Source organism: Phytophthora sojae (assembly GCF_000149755.1).
Source record: "Phytophthora sojae unplaced genomic scaffold PHYSOscaffold_16, whole genome shotgun sequence".
Lineage (NCBI taxonomy): Eukaryota > Oomycota > Peronosporomycetes > Peronosporales > Peronosporaceae > Phytophthora > Phytophthora sojae.
Window position 1 is genome coordinate 458,661 of NW_009258130.1, and position 18,589 is coordinate 477,249.

Sequence of the window (18,589 nt, forward strand, 5' to 3'; positions counted from 1 at the left end):
TCACTTGCTCTACGAATTCAACCGAGTTTCTCGGCAACGGTATTCCCGAAGCAGCATTGTGTCATGTAGAAAGCTGCTTTGGGTGAGGCATTGTTGGTGACACTATGGCCACTGCCGCTAAGGTACCGCCGTCAATACATGTAAGTGACTCCGCAGCAGTTGAGAGTTTAAAGTGGTACAAGAATTATAAATATTCACTGTTATATACATACTATTCGTGCAATATACTACAGCACTGAGCAACGCCGCGCCTGTAGAAAGCGCCATCCCACCATGCAGCGGCGGCGGCACCAGTCGCGCCACCAGTAGCAGCAGTACCCCCACCGGGAGGAGCCCCCCCCCCAAGCTCGACATCAGCGAGCGTGCCCTCCGCCGCACCCGGCGATCGACAACTCGCAGCCGCCGCGCTGCTGCTTCGGGTGCTGCTGGTTGTAATGGCGGTACTGGGACGAGGGCGGCTACTGCTGCGGTGGCGTGGTCCTGGGTTGGCTCTGCAGCTCCGCGTGCTGCTGCTGCTGCCTGCAGCGTGACGAGTGGGTGGCCGCCAGGCGCAGGCTTCTTATCGGCCGTCCTCCCTCCTCGTCTTCCTTCTCCTTCTCCTCCTCCTCCCACTCCTCGCTGTTGCCCTCCGCCGACCTCCACGCACTTGGTGCCTCTATCTTCCGCCGTGCCCTTGGTGGTCGCAGGCTTCGGGGCCTTCGGCTTGGAGGCAAGCGCCATGACGCGCGCCATCCGCGCGGGTGCGAGCACTGGCCCGACGCGTCCGTGGCCGGGTACGAGCACCGCGCGTCCGTGTGTGAGATGGCGGTGCACGTACCAGCGGGGGAGGACTGTTGTCCTTCGTGCCCTTGGCCATCTCGCCGTCCTTCGTGCGAACTCGATCAGGGGCGCCGCCACCATGCCAGAGAAATGAAAATGCAAGAAGTGTTAAGATGGCCATTTAGACCAATCGTAGAAATTCAGTATTTTAACCAATGCTCGATAGTGTCGGCAGGTGTCGGCCGCTGTCGGCACCGTCATGGTATGGTAGCATATCGCTGCGATTCTAACCCCTGAAAAATACCTTAAAGTTTGTATGGTGCTTACGGCCAATAGGAGTGTGTCATCTGCGATTCATAGCATTTACAACCAATAGACACTATCGTTGCTTAAAATTTCGACCAATTAAATCGTAGGAATGGCTGCCAACCGCTGATCTGAACATTCCAACAATATCTGGTTGGAAACGCGATTTGATATCGAGTATGCCATACAAATATCAAGTGAAGTACCAATAGAATAAATATGCATAGGTTTCCAACCCATGCCAGCTCATCTCCGACTCCATTCTGCGTTCCGACGCACACAGGCATGTCAGTGGTATCGCTAGTTCCTGCGAACAGCCAGAGAAGCAGAGCGACGGCTGTGAAGTCCTTCAAAGACTTCCTTGCGAAGAAGGAGGTGACGCTCACAGAAGTGCATGACCGTATTTCTAAGGACAGCACAGGTAGGAGTTTGTTTGTCATTCTGGATAAGTATGGGTGGTTCTTAGTGAAAAAGTAGGAAGGCGAGGAGTAGCTCTGTCCAAGAACAGTGTGCTATCTTATTTTGGCAATGATAAGAACTGGCTGGCGGATCTGTACCCGCATCAGAGCCACTGTGTGGCTAAGAAGCTGCAAAAGATGCTATCAACTCTAGATCGGTACTGTGAAAAGAGGCCGCAGCAAGGTGTCACGAAACAAGCGCCACCATGTACTAAGAAAGATATATAGACTATCATCTCGGCTCTCTACATGCACGCTTCCGCCAACTCCGACTACCTGGATGCGGCGCTAGTGGTGTTGATGTGGTACCTCTACGGTCGTGGTTCTGAGGCTGAGCAATTGGAGAAAGCCCATACCCCGGTACGAATCGTGCAGGTTTTTGAATTTTTGTATTAATTAACCCCACGAATTATGCTGACAATTCTGTGCGTATATGCTAGGCGGTTTGATATTTCTCCGCTTTAAGCGTGTGAAGACTGCTTCGCAACAGGGAACCTCCCTGTTTAAGGATCCTAACGATCCCTTCACGTGCCCGTTACACGTGCTTGTTGTCGCTCTCGCCCTTCCACCCGCTACAGGAACTCGCATCTTCCCGCAATTTGCTGCCGTACCTGCACTGTCCGCGTCCGACGACCAAGACGACGATGGCGAGCTGGGGCTGATTGCGCGGCTAGACCGCGAGCTTGCGGAAGCACCTACATGCAAGACTCCACAGCCATGTCGAGCCAATTCGGCCCCTGGTGCCCAAGCTTATATCAATAGACTATTAGTCACGGTTAGTGGACTGCCAGCAGCAAAGGAGAGTGGACTCACGAAGGGACTTACCTCGCACTCCTTCAGAAGAGGTGGGGCCATGCACGCCAACGTCGTCAGTCGCATAAGCCCGAACTGGGTTGTTGAACGCGGGGGCTGGAATATGTCGCGCGTGAGCAAGGCGTTTTTCTACATGCTGAACACAACACATGAAGATCAACAAGTTGCGCGTCAATTGAGCTGGTGGAACCCGCAAGCGGGCGCCCGACTTCCAGACCTTACCGCCCTGGACGGAGTCGTCCGAGCGCGCGTGGAGTAGCTGCAGGATCTCCTCTTCGCTGCGGTCACTGGTTTCCCGACAGTGTCTTGGAACTTGGATCGTCAGGTGCTCGAAGTGTTGATGGCGACCTTGATCCTTCACTTCCCCGAGATGGAACGCCATCGCTTGGATAGCCCGTACGCCCGTCGCATTCATGAAGCCCTTGGTGTCCTCAACATACAGGCCTCCGAGCTGTTGGCATGGTCTATCACCCTCCGAGCTGCATTCAATCCACCTGCAGTAGAGAAACACGAAACAGCGGCCGAGTCCTCTCAAAACATGAGCCGTGTTCTCGAAAAGCTGTCGCAGGAGCTCGACGAGCTATTGCTCCGCCAAACACACGTAGAGGAAAGGCTGGCTGTTTGTGGGGCGAACGAAGAATCTATTGACAAGAAAACAAACACTACCGAGCAGCAGCACGAAGACGTTGAACAGTCGCAGCCAAAGCGCGCGCGCAAACGTGCGTCCAAAGCGCTATCGATAGTGTGGTTCGAGTGGTTCACAGCTGTACCACGCATGTACGAATCAACAACAGTTAGCAAAGCCATCCTTCACGAGTCACGACACGCAGTTGCATTCATGATGCTCTGCTTACCTTCTGGGTTCAAGCTGGATCCGGCCTCGCCAGCGTACAAGACGGAGGTCCACGCTGTTGGAGTCGAAGCCGAGAAGAAGACGCTTGAATACTTGGCTTCACAAGGCTCACAGGCTGTAGCCGTTGGCTCGGTCGTCAAAGCCATGCCTGCGCTTCACAAAGCAGTCCACCTTTCCGTTCTCCTTGACCAGTTTCGCGAGCGCTACTATGAAGGCGAAGTCGTCTACCCGACACCCAATTCCGCCCTTCCGCCATTCCTGCGCTTCATCTAAATGCACACGCAGCACACTAAACAGCCAATAAGATACACAATACGTACAACAGGAGTAGCGTGCACTCTCTTAGCCGACCTGTCCAAAAAGAAAGCAAAAACACATAATACTTGATGCCCATGTCGGGGTTTGGACCCGAACCTCCAGGCCCGAAGGCCTGGCGCTCAACCTCACGAGCTCCATGGGCGCGGGTAAGTCGCATCCATCAACAGCAACATACTCGTCCAAACCCTCGACCACTTGAGCCACACGCCACGAGAGCGCACAGACGCAACCCAACACACGTCCCAGCAGCGCACATAGCCCAGCAGCAAGTGGCCCGGCGTCAGTAGCACACACGGCCCAGCAGCCCACACGACCCAGCAGCACAGACGGCCCAGCAGCACAGACGGCCCAGCAGCCTAACCTGGAAGCTTCTGGACTATTGGCCGAGAATCCAATCGGCGGTCGTGAGGCGGTCGTGAGGTTAAATATCAGCTGAGCAAAAAACCTAATACCGTTGCTAGGCCGGTTTTGGTTGGAAGCAGTCCAACCCCGTTGGAATTTTGACGGTATGGTAGCCTACCATTTTGATCCCACCATTGGACCAATGATTGGTAGGATCAAAATGGGATGGGTAACGTACCTACAATAGAAGCCCTGTGTGTACCACACTAGAGGTCAAATTGCGGGGCTCCGCTCGGCTTGTAGTAGCATGCTAGTGACATACTTTTTGATCCACGAAGTATTCGTCGAATTTTTTGCAAACTGACTCGACTGGTTGTTCTCGACTGTACGTATCATACTCAAGGTCCTCTCACATTTTTGTTGACGTATCGCGCTACTTATGAAAAAAAGCACAGTTGATACCTAGTTCAACACAATCTTTGGAGCCTCCAAAACTGGAGACGTTTGGAATTAGCATAGCTACCGGAGATTACGCCAGATATTGGACCTAGGTTGGTGCATTGTGTAGGAGCTACTTCGTCCGTTCGATGCAGCAACCAAACGCAGAACCTGAGCGGCGAGACTCTAGTCGTAGCAGCAGTTGACGAAGGTCATTGCGAGATGGTTGAGCATTGTGTTACTCTGACGGCGGATAATTCTCTTCCATCCAGCTCGCTACATAGTTAAGCGGGTCGGCTTGGTCGAATGTTTGTTCTGCCGATTGACGCCAAAACCTTTTAATGACATGCGACGTGATCGCAGCCGGGAGATTTCCGTGCAGGAACAACAAGATATCAAAATCGCCTTTCGGTACCTTGACGTACTCGGGGATGGCGCCTGGGAAATGCGCGTGCAGCCAGTAGGCAACATTCAAGTGTCCATAGTATAAAGCATTCTCCATAGCCTTGCTTGTGTACCCCTCCGACCGATTACGGTGTAGCCGCTTAATCACTTCCAAATGAGACAACGGCAACAAAAATGTTACTTATCCACCATTTAGAGTTATCGAGATAATCGCCTTAAAAGAGGCCAGGTTCAAAATCGTTTCTAAACGAAGTCGTGAGAAAACGAGGAGTTTTGATTTTCAAAAATTTGAAGGGGGTGTATCAGCACGGATACCATTTCGAAAAGCCACTCGGACCACTACCTACAGCCATGCAGACACCACCCACGACGCCGACAGCACCGACCTCGCGCGCTGCAGCGCCAACTGCGCAGCCTGCGCAACCTCCAGCGCTGCCTCTCTCAGCCTCGCCACCGGCCACCTCGGCGCCAAGCCCGCCAGCCACGGCTCCTACTCCGCCAGCCGCGACGTCGGGTCCGCCAGCCACGACATCGCCCTCCCAGGCGCTCACTCCGCCGGCCACAACGTCCCCCTCCACGGCGCTGACTCTGTCGGCCACGGCACCCCTTGGTGCTCGACGTCGCGAAGCAGACGAAGAGCCTGATTCTGCCGACGATTCTGTCTGTGGTGTCGATCCCACTGCTACCAGTGAGAGTGAGGTGAACGAGGACAGCAGCGACGACGACTTTACGCCTGATTCTGAGGCGTCGCCCAGCGACGACAAGGAACCGCTCGCAGCAGAGAGCGCGAGCAGTGAAGCCGAAGATGAAGAGGATATCAGTATCATTTTGAATGACGCGAGTCCTCGAGCCCGTGTGACTGAGGTGATTCATGCGGACGCGTGTGAGAACGAGTGCGTCAAGTGCAAGGCTCGTGAGTTGGAGTTCTTGCTGTGCTCGCTGGACCAGATGACAAAGCAAGAGCGCACCACGAGCTTGTACACGCTCCTGGCGGCGTTGATGCAGACCCCCACGGTTGAGCGTAAGAGAGGACGGGGTGACCGTGAGAAGTTTCCGTACATCCTCCCCTACGTAGGTCATGTGTGCCGACCCACTTTCGCGCCCTGCTATGGAGTAGTCCCCCTTACCTTGCAGCGCTACAAGATGCACATCCGAGCCGGTAACATGTCAATCAAGGCGCATGGTAACCGGCTCAACACGCATGCTGCTCGTAGAGGCTGTTAGTTCGGCGTCCAAGAGCTCAATCACGGTGCATCTGCCTCGCGGAAGCTCAGCGTTCAAGTCCTACAAACCTATTCTCACCGAATTGTACAATCGACTTGACGGCATCCAGAAGTTCCAGATTTTCACGATGGGCGCATCGCAGCCGGGCGTCGTTGTCTGCAAGAATGGCCCCGAGAGCGAACCTGTAGAGACTAGTTTGAGCCGTCAAATTGACGGAATCTTCACCACGAAGGAGATGGTGCAGCGGATGATGACGGACCATATCGAGACGCTGTCCCCTCCTGTCCGCAACACCGAGAAAATTGCGCAGATGTACCACAACAGCAGGCCCTACGTTCTTGCTGAGTTTCAGAGCGATCCCCTCTACGCCAAGCCTAGCGACCAGGAAGGAGAAGATGCCAAGTATCGGAAACAAGCACGACGTGAGCATCGCGCGGCAATGGCCGTGGCGGCTAAGGCTAACCAAGACCAGCGTGGTATCACGGAGGCTGTTGCGACGAAAAAGAACCCAGCAAAGAAGAGGGCTACTGCAGCAAACAAGACGCAAAAGAACAAGAAGCACAAAGCTACTGCGGATCTGCCTGCTGAGCAAGAATAGGCAGCCCAAGGTTGTAGTCGATCATTATGATACTTATGTCCACAGTTCATTCAAAATGTTACTTACATCCAGATATCAAATTTTCTAAAAACAAATCAAAAATATACCCCTGGTGATTTGAAGTGACGGCACAAAAGTGAGATTCTAACACTGTTAGGCTTCGAATTAGCTAAAAACGGACAACATTGTCGGATTCGCTGACTAATTTTACACCAGTTCATCAAAAAAAAAAAAATTCCCTTTCGGGGTTCAAGTCGGACATATTTTTTGACGGTCTTCTCTCTTTCCAATTATGCGCCTAAATCGCGATTCGTACTTAGGTTGATAAGTAACATTTTGTTTGCCGTCGTCTCAAATATCCCCCTGCAGCCGCCAAATTTATCGCGTCGGTCGTGCACCCTTCTCCCCGATTAAAATGCAGCCATTTAACCATATCAAGATGCCCAGCCGATGCAGCGCGGTCCATGGCTTGATCGGAGCATTTATCCGCTCGAACCGAGTGTAGCCATTTAACGACATCAAGGTGTCCAGCTGATGCGGCTTCTTGGATTGCACACGGAGAAGGCCTCGGCTTGCGGTTCATCTGCAGCCATTCGAGTACGTCTAGTTGGCCGTTAGCAGCTGCCAGGCTCACAAGGTCCCCCAGACCGTTCCACCATTTGTCTTCAGGGGTGGTAGTCTTCCGCTTGCACTTTAGCGTCGACTTGACAAGCTCTGGTGAATTAATTTTCTGAAATAGGGACAGAATCTCCACCCGCCCACTTCTTACGGCTTGATGTGTCAATCGACCAGCATCACCCTTTTCTGCGTACCAGTTCGGATCCTGCAAAACCTCCACGACCTTCGTGTGACCCTTGCGGACGGCGATGAGCATCGCGTTTCCGGATATATCAACAGCACCTTGGTCCTGAAGACATTCCACAACCTTGATATGCCCTTCTGCGGCTGCTACTTGGAGTAGGTGGTCTATGTGTCGGGTTTCTTTGAGCTGCTCGCACTTCTTACGCCCGATCGGATGTTCCACCAACCACGTAACAAGCTCTAGGTCACCGGAAATACACGCCTTCTGCTGCGCTTCGCCCCAGTATGGAAGCCAGATTGTATCGTCGTCCTCGAAGTTTGGGTACAGCTTCAAAACCCGCTTCATCAGCTCCAAGTCGCCAAAACCTGCCAAATCCTGGAAAGCAGAAGCTGCAACATGTTCATCTTTCGGGAGATAGCCCATATCAGCATCCACTGGATCTACTCCAGCGACGGTGACAGCCGGTCGTAGTCTAAGTCACATGTAGTTCCGTCAGTAGGAAGGAAGCAATCCGCCAGGTCAACGTCCCCGGCACTCAGAGCACATTCAATAATTCGAACTCTTTGGAGCTCGTCAATGTCATGAACCTCGTTCTCGTACAGCCATCGAAGAGTTTCCATTTGCCCATTCTCTGCAGCTTTCAACATCACGGAATCCCCCCAGTGCACCACGCTTTTCGCTCCAGAAGAATGATGTTGACAAATTGTCCCCACTCCTTTAGCTCCACCTATATCTTCCGCTTCCGATTTAAACAAAATGAGAAACTGCAGCATTTCCGGGTGTCCGTTCTTGGCTGCAACATTCACCACATCAGAAGGAGCCTCACATCCGAAGAAGTGCTCGAACAACCACGTGGCAATTGCCAAATCCCCCCGACCCGCAGCAACCTCCAACGATTTAGCGAATTGCCACCGGTTACAGTGAGTATCTGACCGGAGGAAGTTGTGGAGAGACCAGGGAGAGGTTCGAGTACTGGCTGAAACGCAGCTAGAATTCCAGATCAAAACGAGTAGCTTCACAGACCCGAAATTGTAGGCTTCCCATAGTGGCAGGCAGGGCGTCGGCCCGAGAAAACTTGAAAAGATGTGGATACAAGATTCGAGGTTGTATACGAAAGGATACGGCTTTAGAACGAGCTCCAAGCACCTGAGCATGGTTTCTGCTCAATGAGGCAAAAGAAATAGTAAGACTCGGGGAAAATTGAGACCTGAGGATGAAAGATTGAGACCGATCGCATCGTTTGTAAGTAATTTTTTAAAGGATCTTCAGCCTACTACGTATTGTATACTGCACGGTGATTTATCACAGCCAATTGACTCGATTACCTGACTCACTTCGAGGGATGTTCAAAGAGCACCTTCCCCGATGTTTAACAGTGCTGCGGTACGATTAGGGCAGTAGCGACCAATGAACTGGACTAATCACATAAGGCGATCTAACAATTGTGTCGCCTCTTGCAACGGGAGACCGCAAGAAGGAGGCAAATCCGCGCATCGGCGTCTCGTAGGAGTTTACCGTCTTCGGCCCAAGATGCCCAAGGTACAGGCTCCAATACCCACGACTCAGTGCAAACCTTTATAGTTAGCAGTTAGAGTAAGTAGACGTTCTCTTCACCAATTTGGAGCGAATCATCAGTTGTTAGATAGAACAAATTCATTTCCACGGTATTTCTCACCGCCAACCAACCCACTTGAGGCTGCAGGCAGTTGCTCGCATAATCGAAAATGTCTTTGCCTCCAGGTTCCAACACTCTGGCTAGCTCGCACAGTTTAAAGCATTTAATGGTATTTAAAATCTCCATATCATGAATCCGACGGACAAATGCGAAGTGCTGATTTTAGCGGCTGGTGGAGTGCATCACGACCCGTGTTGTAACAGTCTTCCAGGAGGATTCAGCTAGGATCAGCCATTCATAGTTCTTCAGCGCGTGGAAATCTTGGCCTTCACCATCAGATCTGCAGGCCCACAGATAATTGTCCAGCTATCGCGGCTTCTGTAATTGCCAATATAGGCACTTGACAATCGTGCAACATGCCACTTGATGATCTCCCATCCATCAACTTTCTTGACCGGGATTTCAAACGATTACCTGTAGTAGTGAAGCTCCGCGCGTGAATAATTGCAAACCGACCAGAGGTGGCGCTCGGTAGCCGACATAGATCGAGAGAACAATCTAGTCTACCAAATGCGTTGAACCTCGACTACAGGCTTCGTATACTATCGCTATACGACGTATAGCGATGAACTTTGCGATGGCCCGAGGTAATCTGGCCTCGTGCTTAAATGCGTGAACAGTTGAATCCCTGCTGCAGACGGGAGCCTATCTAAATTTGTTATGGTGAAACTTGAACAACGCATTGCTTCTCAATGCGATAAATATTGGTGATAAGTATTGAAAAGGATTACTACATGTATATGTATCCGTTGTTTTTGTTTCTTCTCCCGTGACTGTCACGCGTCAAGCGCCGGATAATGCTTCTCCAGCCAGCCCCAACGGTAGTTATTGCTTGTTTTCCGGTTGTAGCAGTATTCTTGAGTTCCTATCAGGTCAGGGTAATGCGCGTGGACGAACAGTGTCACATCGAACTCGTTCTCGTCGGAGTAACACGATAATTCCTCGGGCGCGAAGTTGGGATACGTAGCTGCCAGCCAAATGGCAACTCCAAGGTGGGCGTGAGTAAACGCCTTTTCAATCGCCTCTATTGTGCACCCCTCGCTTCTGTTGAAATGCAGCCATTTCAGCACCTATAACTTGCCATGCTTGGCGGCTCCGTCCGTTGCTGCTGTCGTGCAGCAGGCGCTTGTGTGCGTATGGAGCCATTGCACAACCTCCAAGTGACCGTGAGATGCTGCTCCGTCCATCGCTTTTGTCGTGAATCCTTCACTACGATTGGAGTGCAGCCACTTCACCACCTCGAGATGGCCGTTTGCAGCAGCGCAATCCATCGCCTCCGTTGTGCACCCCTCGCTCCTGTTTTCATGAAGCCACTGCACGACTGCAAGGTGTCCATTCGCAGCAGCGTCGTCCATGGCGTCCGTCGAGTACCAGGACGAACTCTGCTGTCTTTGGCACAAACCCAGGGACGGATTCCAAGTTGTGAAAGTATTTCAGCAACTCCAGATTCCCACGCCTCGCGGCTTCATCGAGCACGGCGTAGTCTGACACGTGTTCAGATTGCGGAAAGTTAGCGAGCAGCCAATTAATGCACTTCATGTCATTCTTCGCCACTGCTTTAACCAGCGCGTCCCCATAGCTGTCTGCGGCTTTTAAATCGTGCAGAGATTGCATCACTTCGACGCTCCCGTGGTCGGCAGCGTACCATAACAGCCGGGAAAAGGTTCTCTTGCGCTTCATGAGATTCCGGACTCCACGCCACATCGGATGCTCGATCATCCATCGCACAACAGTGCAGTGTCCGAGGCGACAAGCCACAAAGAGGGCGTCTCTCCAGCACTCCTGCCAGTGCTTGTTGCTCCGCTTGTAGTACTTCGAAGCTCGCTGTAGCAGATCTAAGCGACCAGCTTCTGCTAGATTGGGTAAAGCTAACGCGTCAATGACTTCGAATCGCTCGAAATACCCATCATCCAGCAGTTTCTCGACGACTTCGACCGAGTGTCCAGCTAATGAGACGAAGTCCAGCACAGTTTTGCCCTCAGGCAGAAAGAACTCGACGAGCTCCAAACTGCTGCTTTGCATCGCTGCTCTGACTGCGCATCCTACAGTCTCTTCATCGCTAAGTTCGGGAACATTGCCGCTTTGGATAGCGTCTTTCATAATAGACGGTCGCCAATGTCGATCTCGATTCTTCCAAAGGACAACATGGCCTCCTGCAGCGTTTTGTGAAGGCTCTCCCTCATCTGAGGCACCGCTTTCTGTAGCCACTTTCCTCTTCTTGGCGTCTGGTTCTTGAATCTCTTGGCTGCCGGTGTCGTACTTGAGCAAAAGCTGCAAAATGGCTACATGGCCCTTGCGTACAGCTTGCTCCACGGTCTCGATGGGTACTTCGCAGTCTTGAAAATGGGTCAGCAGCCACTTCATCATGGCTACATCCCCTCGCTTTGCAGTCACTTCCGTAGCCATGGCAAACTCCCAGCGGTAATAGTCGGGGTCCGAGCGCAGGTAATTGTAGAGAGACCAGGACGGACTGCGGGTAGCAGTGGAGGTGCAGCTGCTGTCCCAGATCCAGTCCAGCAGCTTCGTGGAGCCGAAGGTGCAGTGAGAGGTGGCGAGGGGGCCCCAGGAAGCTTGAGAGATGGGCCCGAGGTGCTCCAGAGCGTCGGCGCAGGGCTGCTGCCGTAGGACCTCAGAGGTAGCATTGGATCTCCATAAATAAAATACTTCTCTGGTCCACGATAATATGCGCGAATCACTCTTTCTACCATAGCTGTGCCAATTCTACTGGTAGCCAAACAAGCAAGGTAGCAACAAAAAGCTGAGATCGAGCTGAAGCACATGATATTTTTTATTAGCAGCTTCTGCGAGGCTTTGGCCGTAAAACAATCGACTGCATGAGCTCATCTGTCGATGCAATAAGTTTTTTTTCGTAAAATATAAACGACAATAGCGATACTAGATCCAATAATTGCCTCGGATTGTGCTTGATACAAGCTTTCTTATGATCTTCGATTTAGAGGCATCAGCGTTGATTTGTGAGAGCTAGAGCCTCAAATAAAAACGAGGTTTTTCCTGCTTGCACGGCTGGGATTCGCTCGATCTCAGCTTACTGTTGCTACCTTGCTTGTTTGGCTACCAGTAGAATTGGCACAGCTATGGTAGAAAACGAGTGATTCGCGCATATTATCGTGGACCAGAGAAGTACAGCCTTCCGCAAGTGGTCTAGCCAGATAGATAGTGTAGATTGATTATTCGCGCTATTCTTCCTTTAGCATGACCGCTACAGTTTGAGCACGCACTGATGGATCCTCCATAGCTCCGAGCAGTTTATCACGGATAGCTAACAGGTCTCTCGGTAACTTGATCGTGGGGTGAAGTTGCTTGAACAGTTTTCCTAGTTGGAGCAGGTCGTGTCGGAACGTCAGCTGCTCTCCTTCGCATGGGTGGTTCCATTCGATGGTCGTCGTCTCCGGCCGACGGGATTCGTCCATGTCAATGAGCACCCAGCGTCCGGAATTGGTGCCATCCGGAACGTGCACAATGTTCCTCCAGCACACGTCGCCGTGGCAGTAGTTGCACCCATGCCAGAAGCTCAGCGCAGTCAGCATCCCTGTCACCCACTCACGCACTCCCTTGACGTCTACAGGCTCTCGACACGAGCCTAACGGTGTCAGTCGAACTACGAGCTTGTACTCAGTGTGTAGCTCCAGCGACTCCACAGTCTGAAGGTGCGTTCTCTCAGTGTCGTTGCTGTTACCCAGATCTTGCAGAGTCTTGTATATGCACACCAGTCTCTCGAACGCTTCGTCGTCCTCACACTGTCGCCGCTCGATCGTGCGCTCAATTGCGCCGTCCACCAGCTCGATGGTGCATTTCTCGCCCTCGACGGGCGTGTACGGTGTAAGTTGTGTCAGTCGGCGGAACTTGGACACGGTGATCATCCGCTCGAGCAGGAACGGCAAGTTGTAGAACACCTTGATGGCATCTGCCACCAGCCGCCGGATCGAGCGAATTTGTAGCACCAGCCCCGCGTAGAGGTCCTCACCAACCACCACAATACCGAGCCAGTCGCCACTCGTGACGTAGCCCAGTGTGTAGGGAAGGTCGCCGTAGAACATGCGGCTCCATTCACGCATTTTCGTCGCGAGCCGCGCGCGTGGGGTGCCCAACCAGACGCGGGTGTCTGCCTCTTCACCACGCAGCACCACTAACCCTTGAAGGTGCACAATGACATCAGGTCGGAGGTTCTCGCCAGCCGCGTCCCTGCTGCGACTCCGATGCTGCGTGACGTCGAGGCCTCTGCTGTGGAGCAGTACCGTCGGGATGCGGAGCAGCCCGTCGTAAAACTTTTGCCTGGTCGCCGTAGATGCAGTTGGATCCATGGGCAAGCTGCAGCCGATCGAGAACGCGTCGAACAGCACTGCGAGAGACTTGACAGCGGACCTTTGGACCATCTTGGTTGCATATTCTGTCGGCGAGCGCCGTGTCCGCCATTTGCAGGCGGAAGGGCAGAGGTCGCCGGAGGATGGCGGCTATCTCCTCGGTTTGTTTTTGTAGCTGCGTCAGCGTCAGCTCTGAAAAGTCCCACACACCTGAAAGACCGATGCTCTCAATGGCTTCGTCGTCGTCCGAGAGTCGGCGTTTCTTCGTGAGGGGTTCCTCCTCGAGGAGCTCGACGAGCAAGTGGATCTCGTTGGGTTCGGGCGAGAAGTCTGCTCCGAAAGACAAGGGGTCGTTGAGCTGAGCGAGTAGCGGCAATGGGTCGTACTTGTGGCTCACGGGGCCGCGCAGCAGCTTTCGAGCGTCGTCATCGTGAGGCAGGTACTTGCCAGTCACATCTCGTGCCAGGTAGAGCACGACACGCCCCTGCTGGGTGCCGAGCTCACTGACTACGATATTTCCAAGATGTAGTGCAGTGGCGGTGAGCGCGGCCTTCACGGGGCGGACTCTGCCGTCGCCGTATAGACCGCATGACAGCGTTACCATTTCTTGGTTGTTCATCTGGACCGGGAATCGATAAATGAGCAACGATTATCTCTAGCTCAGCGAGATCGTGTCCACCGCGTGGAAACGAAAAAAAAACTATAGGGCCAGTTACAGACAGAAACAAATCCATCACGAAACAATAACTACGTGGGCCCGGATAAACGTTTCAAGTCAATAGGTGCCAATCTACGATAGTCAGCTGCGCTTGAGGGGATGGAGGGGATTTACCTCCCCGCGGTTTGCTCCAGATTGCTTGAGGATTCACACAAATCTTCGGATCATTTGGCAAGTATAGCGCTAGTCGAGAGAGACTCACTGGGCTCCTCCAAATTTTTTTTCTGAGGAATGATGATAAAGAGTTCTGATTCACATGCCAAAGAATTGGTAAAATAGCCTACTGCATGAAAAATCGTATCGCGAAGCAAATGCGATGCTACCTCATAGTTCTCGGAAAAGGTCTCCTCATGGATTCTACGGGGTTCTAGTAAAGCTCACGATAAGGGCTGAACAGTTCTCGAGGACTGGACGTGCGGTGAGGCCCACATCTAATTTTTTGGGCTGCATCTCGAAACCCGGGCGAATATTCCCACGGGTCGTCCAGAAATCCACCAAGTAACGTTTCCAACATGACCTGGAGTGATGCATTTTGATCGATGCAATGGTCAATCGACTACTTGATTGATAGCAAAAGAATGTATTTAGAAGAAAAAAAAATGACTTCACTACTATTAACTCTGCCTCTGAGTGCCATGGCGACCGAGTGGGCATTCCTGGAGCCTTGGCGTGCTGTGTTGCGGAAGCATGTGATACAAGAGAGTACACATGCAGCTGAATCCTCTCTGAAGGTCATATTTGCCTTCCCAGAGAACACCTCAAGGACGAGCCTACGTATAAATCTTGGGCTTCTAGGGGACGGGTGCAGTCAGCTGGATGTTGCAAGCCTTCATCGAATTCGAGAAGCCATGGAGCTGTTCACCTTGCTTTCGCTTGTGAACAACAGAGCTTTAATCCAGCTCGTGAGATCACCGACGGGAATTCAGCCGTCGCAGACTGATGGTGAACATTGCACTTTCTATCCAGAATGGGTATTCCGGTTAACGCGGGCTCGGATGTCGAACGATATTGCAGCAGTCGAGACTGAAGTCACATGGGGAGAGGTTCTTGGATTTCCAAACGATCCGTGGAAGTATTCACGTGATTTTCGTGATACAGCTCTGAAATTAAACGCAATGCGGGTGGAAGAGACAAGAAAAGCGTGTGAACGTAGCAAGTCGTCGGTGTACTGGGATTACAGATTTCAAGGTTCCCATGTTGATTGCAGACAGCAACCTGCCAAATCAGCGGATTCTTCGGACTCAATTTGGAGCGAATTCGGGAGACTATTTGATGTTATCCTTCCTCCTATTGCGCGGCTGTATCTAACTGGACATTTCGGCTCGCTGAATAGCACAAGAAGACCAGTCAGCGAATCATGCGACGTCCTAGCCGCGATCCGGAATTGGGCTCATCCCGTTGCTGTCCCAACGTTGACGAAGGCATTCGCAGCAACGGCAATATCAGACTTGTCGATTGACCTCGAAGGGGCGAGCATGACTTCGCTTCAAACCACAGTGAATATTGGGTTCTGTTTGAACACGTTACTGTGCCGTAGCTCGGTGCGTCTTACGGATCAAAACGACAACCAACTTGTTCACGATATCGGTCCTGTAAGTTTTGGGAAACTGGATTTGTGGGGTTTTGGGATATGCGATCGGATGTTCGCGGCAATGTGCTCGGCAGCCGCGGAGTTGTCTGCCGAGGCTCATCTTGATAACATGGACATGCACTTAGAAGGCTCCGGACGATGGTCATGGTTGATTTACGCGGTCTGCTGTGGAGGATCCGAAGTGGAGATACCTTCGGTCGAGGTTTGTTGGGGCACGTTGACGAGGTTCGACATCCGAGCCATCACCGCAGTACTGCACACCAACTATCCTCAGCCAATCTTGGGAACATCCCAAAATGGCCGCCACCAGTTCGGATTTGTCGACATTCTAGAAGGAGCCGAGCTGCGCCTCCGCGAAGTAAATGGTGGTGATGAGTGTGTTGTTGTTGTGTCGAAAGCATGCCGCTGCCGAGCGCTTTATGACCCAACTGAAGGCGAATTGGTGAATGTTATCGTTCCTGGATATGGTGCTTGTAAGGCAAAACTTGGGGCCAGTTCTCGATTCACTCCCGATTGTAGGAAATCAAACTTCCCAAGAAAGCGGTTAACCGGTTCGTTTGCGATTCGAAATACTACGATCGAGAGCCCTGCGGTGCTGATGGATCTGCTTGCCTTGGTTACTAGCGGTCTCCGTTCGTTATTGCTACGCGCCAGAACCCCGACTCAATTGGATCTGAGTTTGCTCTGCATCGCATGCCCAGATCTGCAAGAGTTGTTCACCAGAAACTTTAATGTGAAGGTGGCTGTCCAGGATGAATCACTGGGTCGCTGGCCCATCAAAAGGATAGACTTTATGGATTGTACAGGTACGCTAGCCGACTTGACGAGTTGTTTGAGGAACAAATCACTGCGATTGGCTCGGGAACTTGTGCATCTTCAAGTTAGGCCACCACGACGTTTAACGTATGACGACGCAGCAGCGAGCGAATTGATGGCCCATGACGGTGAGATCTTGCCAGTCACAAAAGACAAGCTTCCTGCCCAGTCAAAGGCTGCCATGATCAGCGTCGTCACAAGCACATGCGAAGCCTTGAGACCGATTCACCGTCTTGATGCGTACATTCTGAGCCTCGTTTTCGTATTCGCGTCAACTCCGGGACAGCGGGCGGTAATTTGCTCGTAGTGAGCGAGATGGGATTGAGACGACCAGTATTCGAAAAGACCGTGCTCGATGTTTTGCGTTATACTCCTAGCCTACTGATGCATTTGACACAACATATTCGTGATACATCCGAGTTTTCATGGAAACACATTTTTCATGTCAGTTAGTAAGAATTCTGAAGAAATTTAACTATCGGGATAGACAAATATTACTTTTGAAGATAATTCAGTGGCCGTCGAGGCTCCAGAAACTCTATCGAAAGCAATTTACTAAGGTATGGAATCGATCAGCAGCTTTCATTTCTACAGATTAAAAAAAACGAGTGACATCATCATGAGCACCACGGGGTAGCTAACTCGGTACGTTGTTTAGTCTGAGCGATAAACAGAAATCTAGCAATAATTGACTTTTGTTATTCCTTGTTGGATTCTGAATTCTGAATCAGCTGCTGCTCTATATAATTGAAATTCGAGTCGACAAAATTTTTGGGTGACCACAACAAGGTGGAAAGACGAGTTATCAGTTTCGTGTTCTTACTCAGCTCGAGGCTTGAACTGCCGACACCAGTACACTACCGACCGCTGTTCTGGAGTGGACGCGAATACAAAGATGAGGCTGAGCATGTATGCGTCGAGACGGTGAATCGGCTTCGTTGCGCTGCTGGACGCACTCAATACAACACTGATCATCGCAGCCTTCGACGTGGTGGGGAATTTCACCATCGTGACAGGCAGGAACTCACCATCATGAGTCTTTAGTTCGTTTACTTCAGCTTCATCATATCCATGCCGTCGTGCTGTCACTTCAAGTATAACGAGTTGTCGAGCCATTCGTAGCGTCGAGGTTCTCAAACACCTCGTTAAGTCAGACAGAGAACCCGAATGCTCGTGTAAGCATAGCGTCTTAATAGACCAGCGACAAAGTGCATCGTCGTGGGACGAGATCACAACGTTCATTTCAGAGACGTAGAGATACTGAAGTTCTGGACACGCGGTAGCCAGCGCGCACAAGTCGACATGAATCGCAGTGGTGGCGGGGTCCTCAGCGTCACCACATAACGTCAAAGAACGAAGTCCGCTGGTGACTAGTGCTAGTAGATCCGTCAATACCTTGGGGCTCTGGAAAGTGACATACTTTATTGTCAGGGATCCACTCAATCGTTTGAATCGGAAGTAGGAATTTCCACAGTCGGGGATGAATCGGACATTCCCACTACCAAGCTTGGATTTGCGAGCACCGTGTCCAGGCACAATAAAATTTACCCACTCCTCGTCTTCAGGGTCGTAAAGCGCTCGGCAACGACACGCGCTTGTCGCAACAAACTCGTTCTCTTCGTCGTTATTTACGCCACAAACACGCACCTCCGCCCCTTCTTCAATCTCAATGAAGCCGTACTGCCGGAGGATTGTTGTGTCCGATTTCACGATTGGTTGAGGATAGTTGGTCTTAAGTACTGCGTGAATGGTTGAAATATCGGACTTGGTCAATGTGCCACGTGAAATCTCGACGGAAGGTACAAGAACATCAGCAGGACCGCAGCAGAGCGCATATATCGGCCACGGCCATCGTCTAGAGCCGTCTAAGCCCATCCACAAGGACGAGAGATTTGCATCCAAAGACGCCTCCGCCACTGCAAATTGCAACGAACAATTTGTCTGACACCCACAAAGACGCAACACCAGGACGAAGTTACAGCACTAAGGTAAGTGCTTGGCAGGGCGCTGTTGCAGCTAATAGCTTGCTTGTATTGGATTATTAACAGCGCGGAGGTAAGAAAGTAAATTGATATTATCGCAAGTGGGTTATTGCACTAAGAAGCTGCGTATCTGGTAGTTGTGGATGTTCATAACATAATACGCACAGCG

General features: G+C 51.7%; 7 protein-coding genes across 7 annotated transcripts; 2 read left to right on the forward strand and 5 right to left on the reverse strand.

The window, feature by feature from the left end:
• Window positions 1-458: 458 nt before the first annotated feature.
• Window positions 459-4,789, reverse strand: PHYSODRAFT_342342 (hypothetical protein; the record flags this gene model as incomplete). Its single annotated transcript, XM_009540768.1, has 13 exons — window positions 459-618; window positions 647-702; window positions 818-876; window positions 2,135-2,181; window positions 2,223-2,272; window positions 2,349-2,465; window positions 2,554-2,916; window positions 3,003-3,100; window positions 3,191-3,281; window positions 3,361-3,478; window positions 3,573-3,639; window positions 3,683-3,863; window positions 4,703-4,789. The coding sequence occupies 13 exons, from the start codon at window positions 4,787-4,789 to the stop codon at window positions 459-461; spliced, it is 1,494 nt and encodes a 497-aa protein (XP_009539063.1).
• Window positions 4,790-5,893: 1,104 nt separating this feature from the next.
• Window positions 5,894-6,514, forward strand: PHYSODRAFT_534069 (hypothetical protein; the record flags this gene model as incomplete). The annotated part of the gene is made up of 1 exon (XM_009540769.1): window positions 5,894-6,514. The coding sequence occupies one exon, from the start codon at window positions 5,894-5,896 to the stop codon at window positions 6,512-6,514; it is 621 nt and encodes a 206-aa protein (XP_009539064.1).
• Window positions 6,515-7,207: 693 nt separating this feature from the next.
• Window positions 7,208-7,963, reverse strand: PHYSODRAFT_307785 (hypothetical protein; the record flags this gene model as incomplete). The annotated part of the gene is made up of 3 exons (XM_009540770.1): window positions 7,208-7,228; window positions 7,284-7,788; window positions 7,917-7,963. 3 exons carry the CDS (start codon window positions 7,961-7,963, stop codon window positions 7,208-7,210), a joined length of 573 nt encoding a protein of 190 aa, XP_009539065.1.
• A 1,804-nt stretch (window positions 7,964-9,767) lies between these two features.
• PHYSODRAFT_533827 (hypothetical protein) lies at window positions 9,768-11,619 on the reverse strand (the record flags this gene model as incomplete). Its single annotated transcript, XM_009540771.1, has 3 exons — window positions 9,768-10,032; window positions 10,433-11,185; window positions 11,252-11,619. Coding segments are annotated over 3 exons (1,386 nt in total), but the record flags the coding sequence as incomplete, so codon positions are not given.
• Window positions 11,620-12,188: 569 nt separating this feature from the next.
• On the reverse strand, window positions 12,189-13,313 carry PHYSODRAFT_533672 (hypothetical protein; the record flags this gene model as incomplete). Its single annotated transcript, XM_009540772.1, has 1 exon — window positions 12,189-13,313. The coding sequence occupies one exon, from the start codon at window positions 13,311-13,313 to the stop codon at window positions 12,189-12,191; it is 1,125 nt and encodes a 374-aa protein (XP_009539067.1).
• Window positions 13,314-14,879: 1,566 nt separating this feature from the next.
• PHYSODRAFT_307787 (hypothetical protein) lies at window positions 14,880-16,745 on the forward strand (the record flags this gene model as incomplete). Its single annotated transcript, XM_009540773.1, has 1 exon — window positions 14,880-16,745. One exon carries the CDS (start codon window positions 14,880-14,882, stop codon window positions 16,743-16,745), a length of 1,866 nt encoding a protein of 621 aa, XP_009539068.1.
• A 512-nt stretch (window positions 16,746-17,257) lies between these two features.
• On the reverse strand, window positions 17,258-18,313 carry PHYSODRAFT_307788 (hypothetical protein; the record flags this gene model as incomplete). Its single annotated transcript, XM_009540774.1, has 1 exon — window positions 17,258-18,313. The coding sequence occupies one exon, from the start codon at window positions 18,311-18,313 to the stop codon at window positions 17,258-17,260; it is 1,056 nt and encodes a 351-aa protein (XP_009539069.1).
• Between the last annotated feature and the right edge of the window lie 276 nt (window positions 18,314-18,589).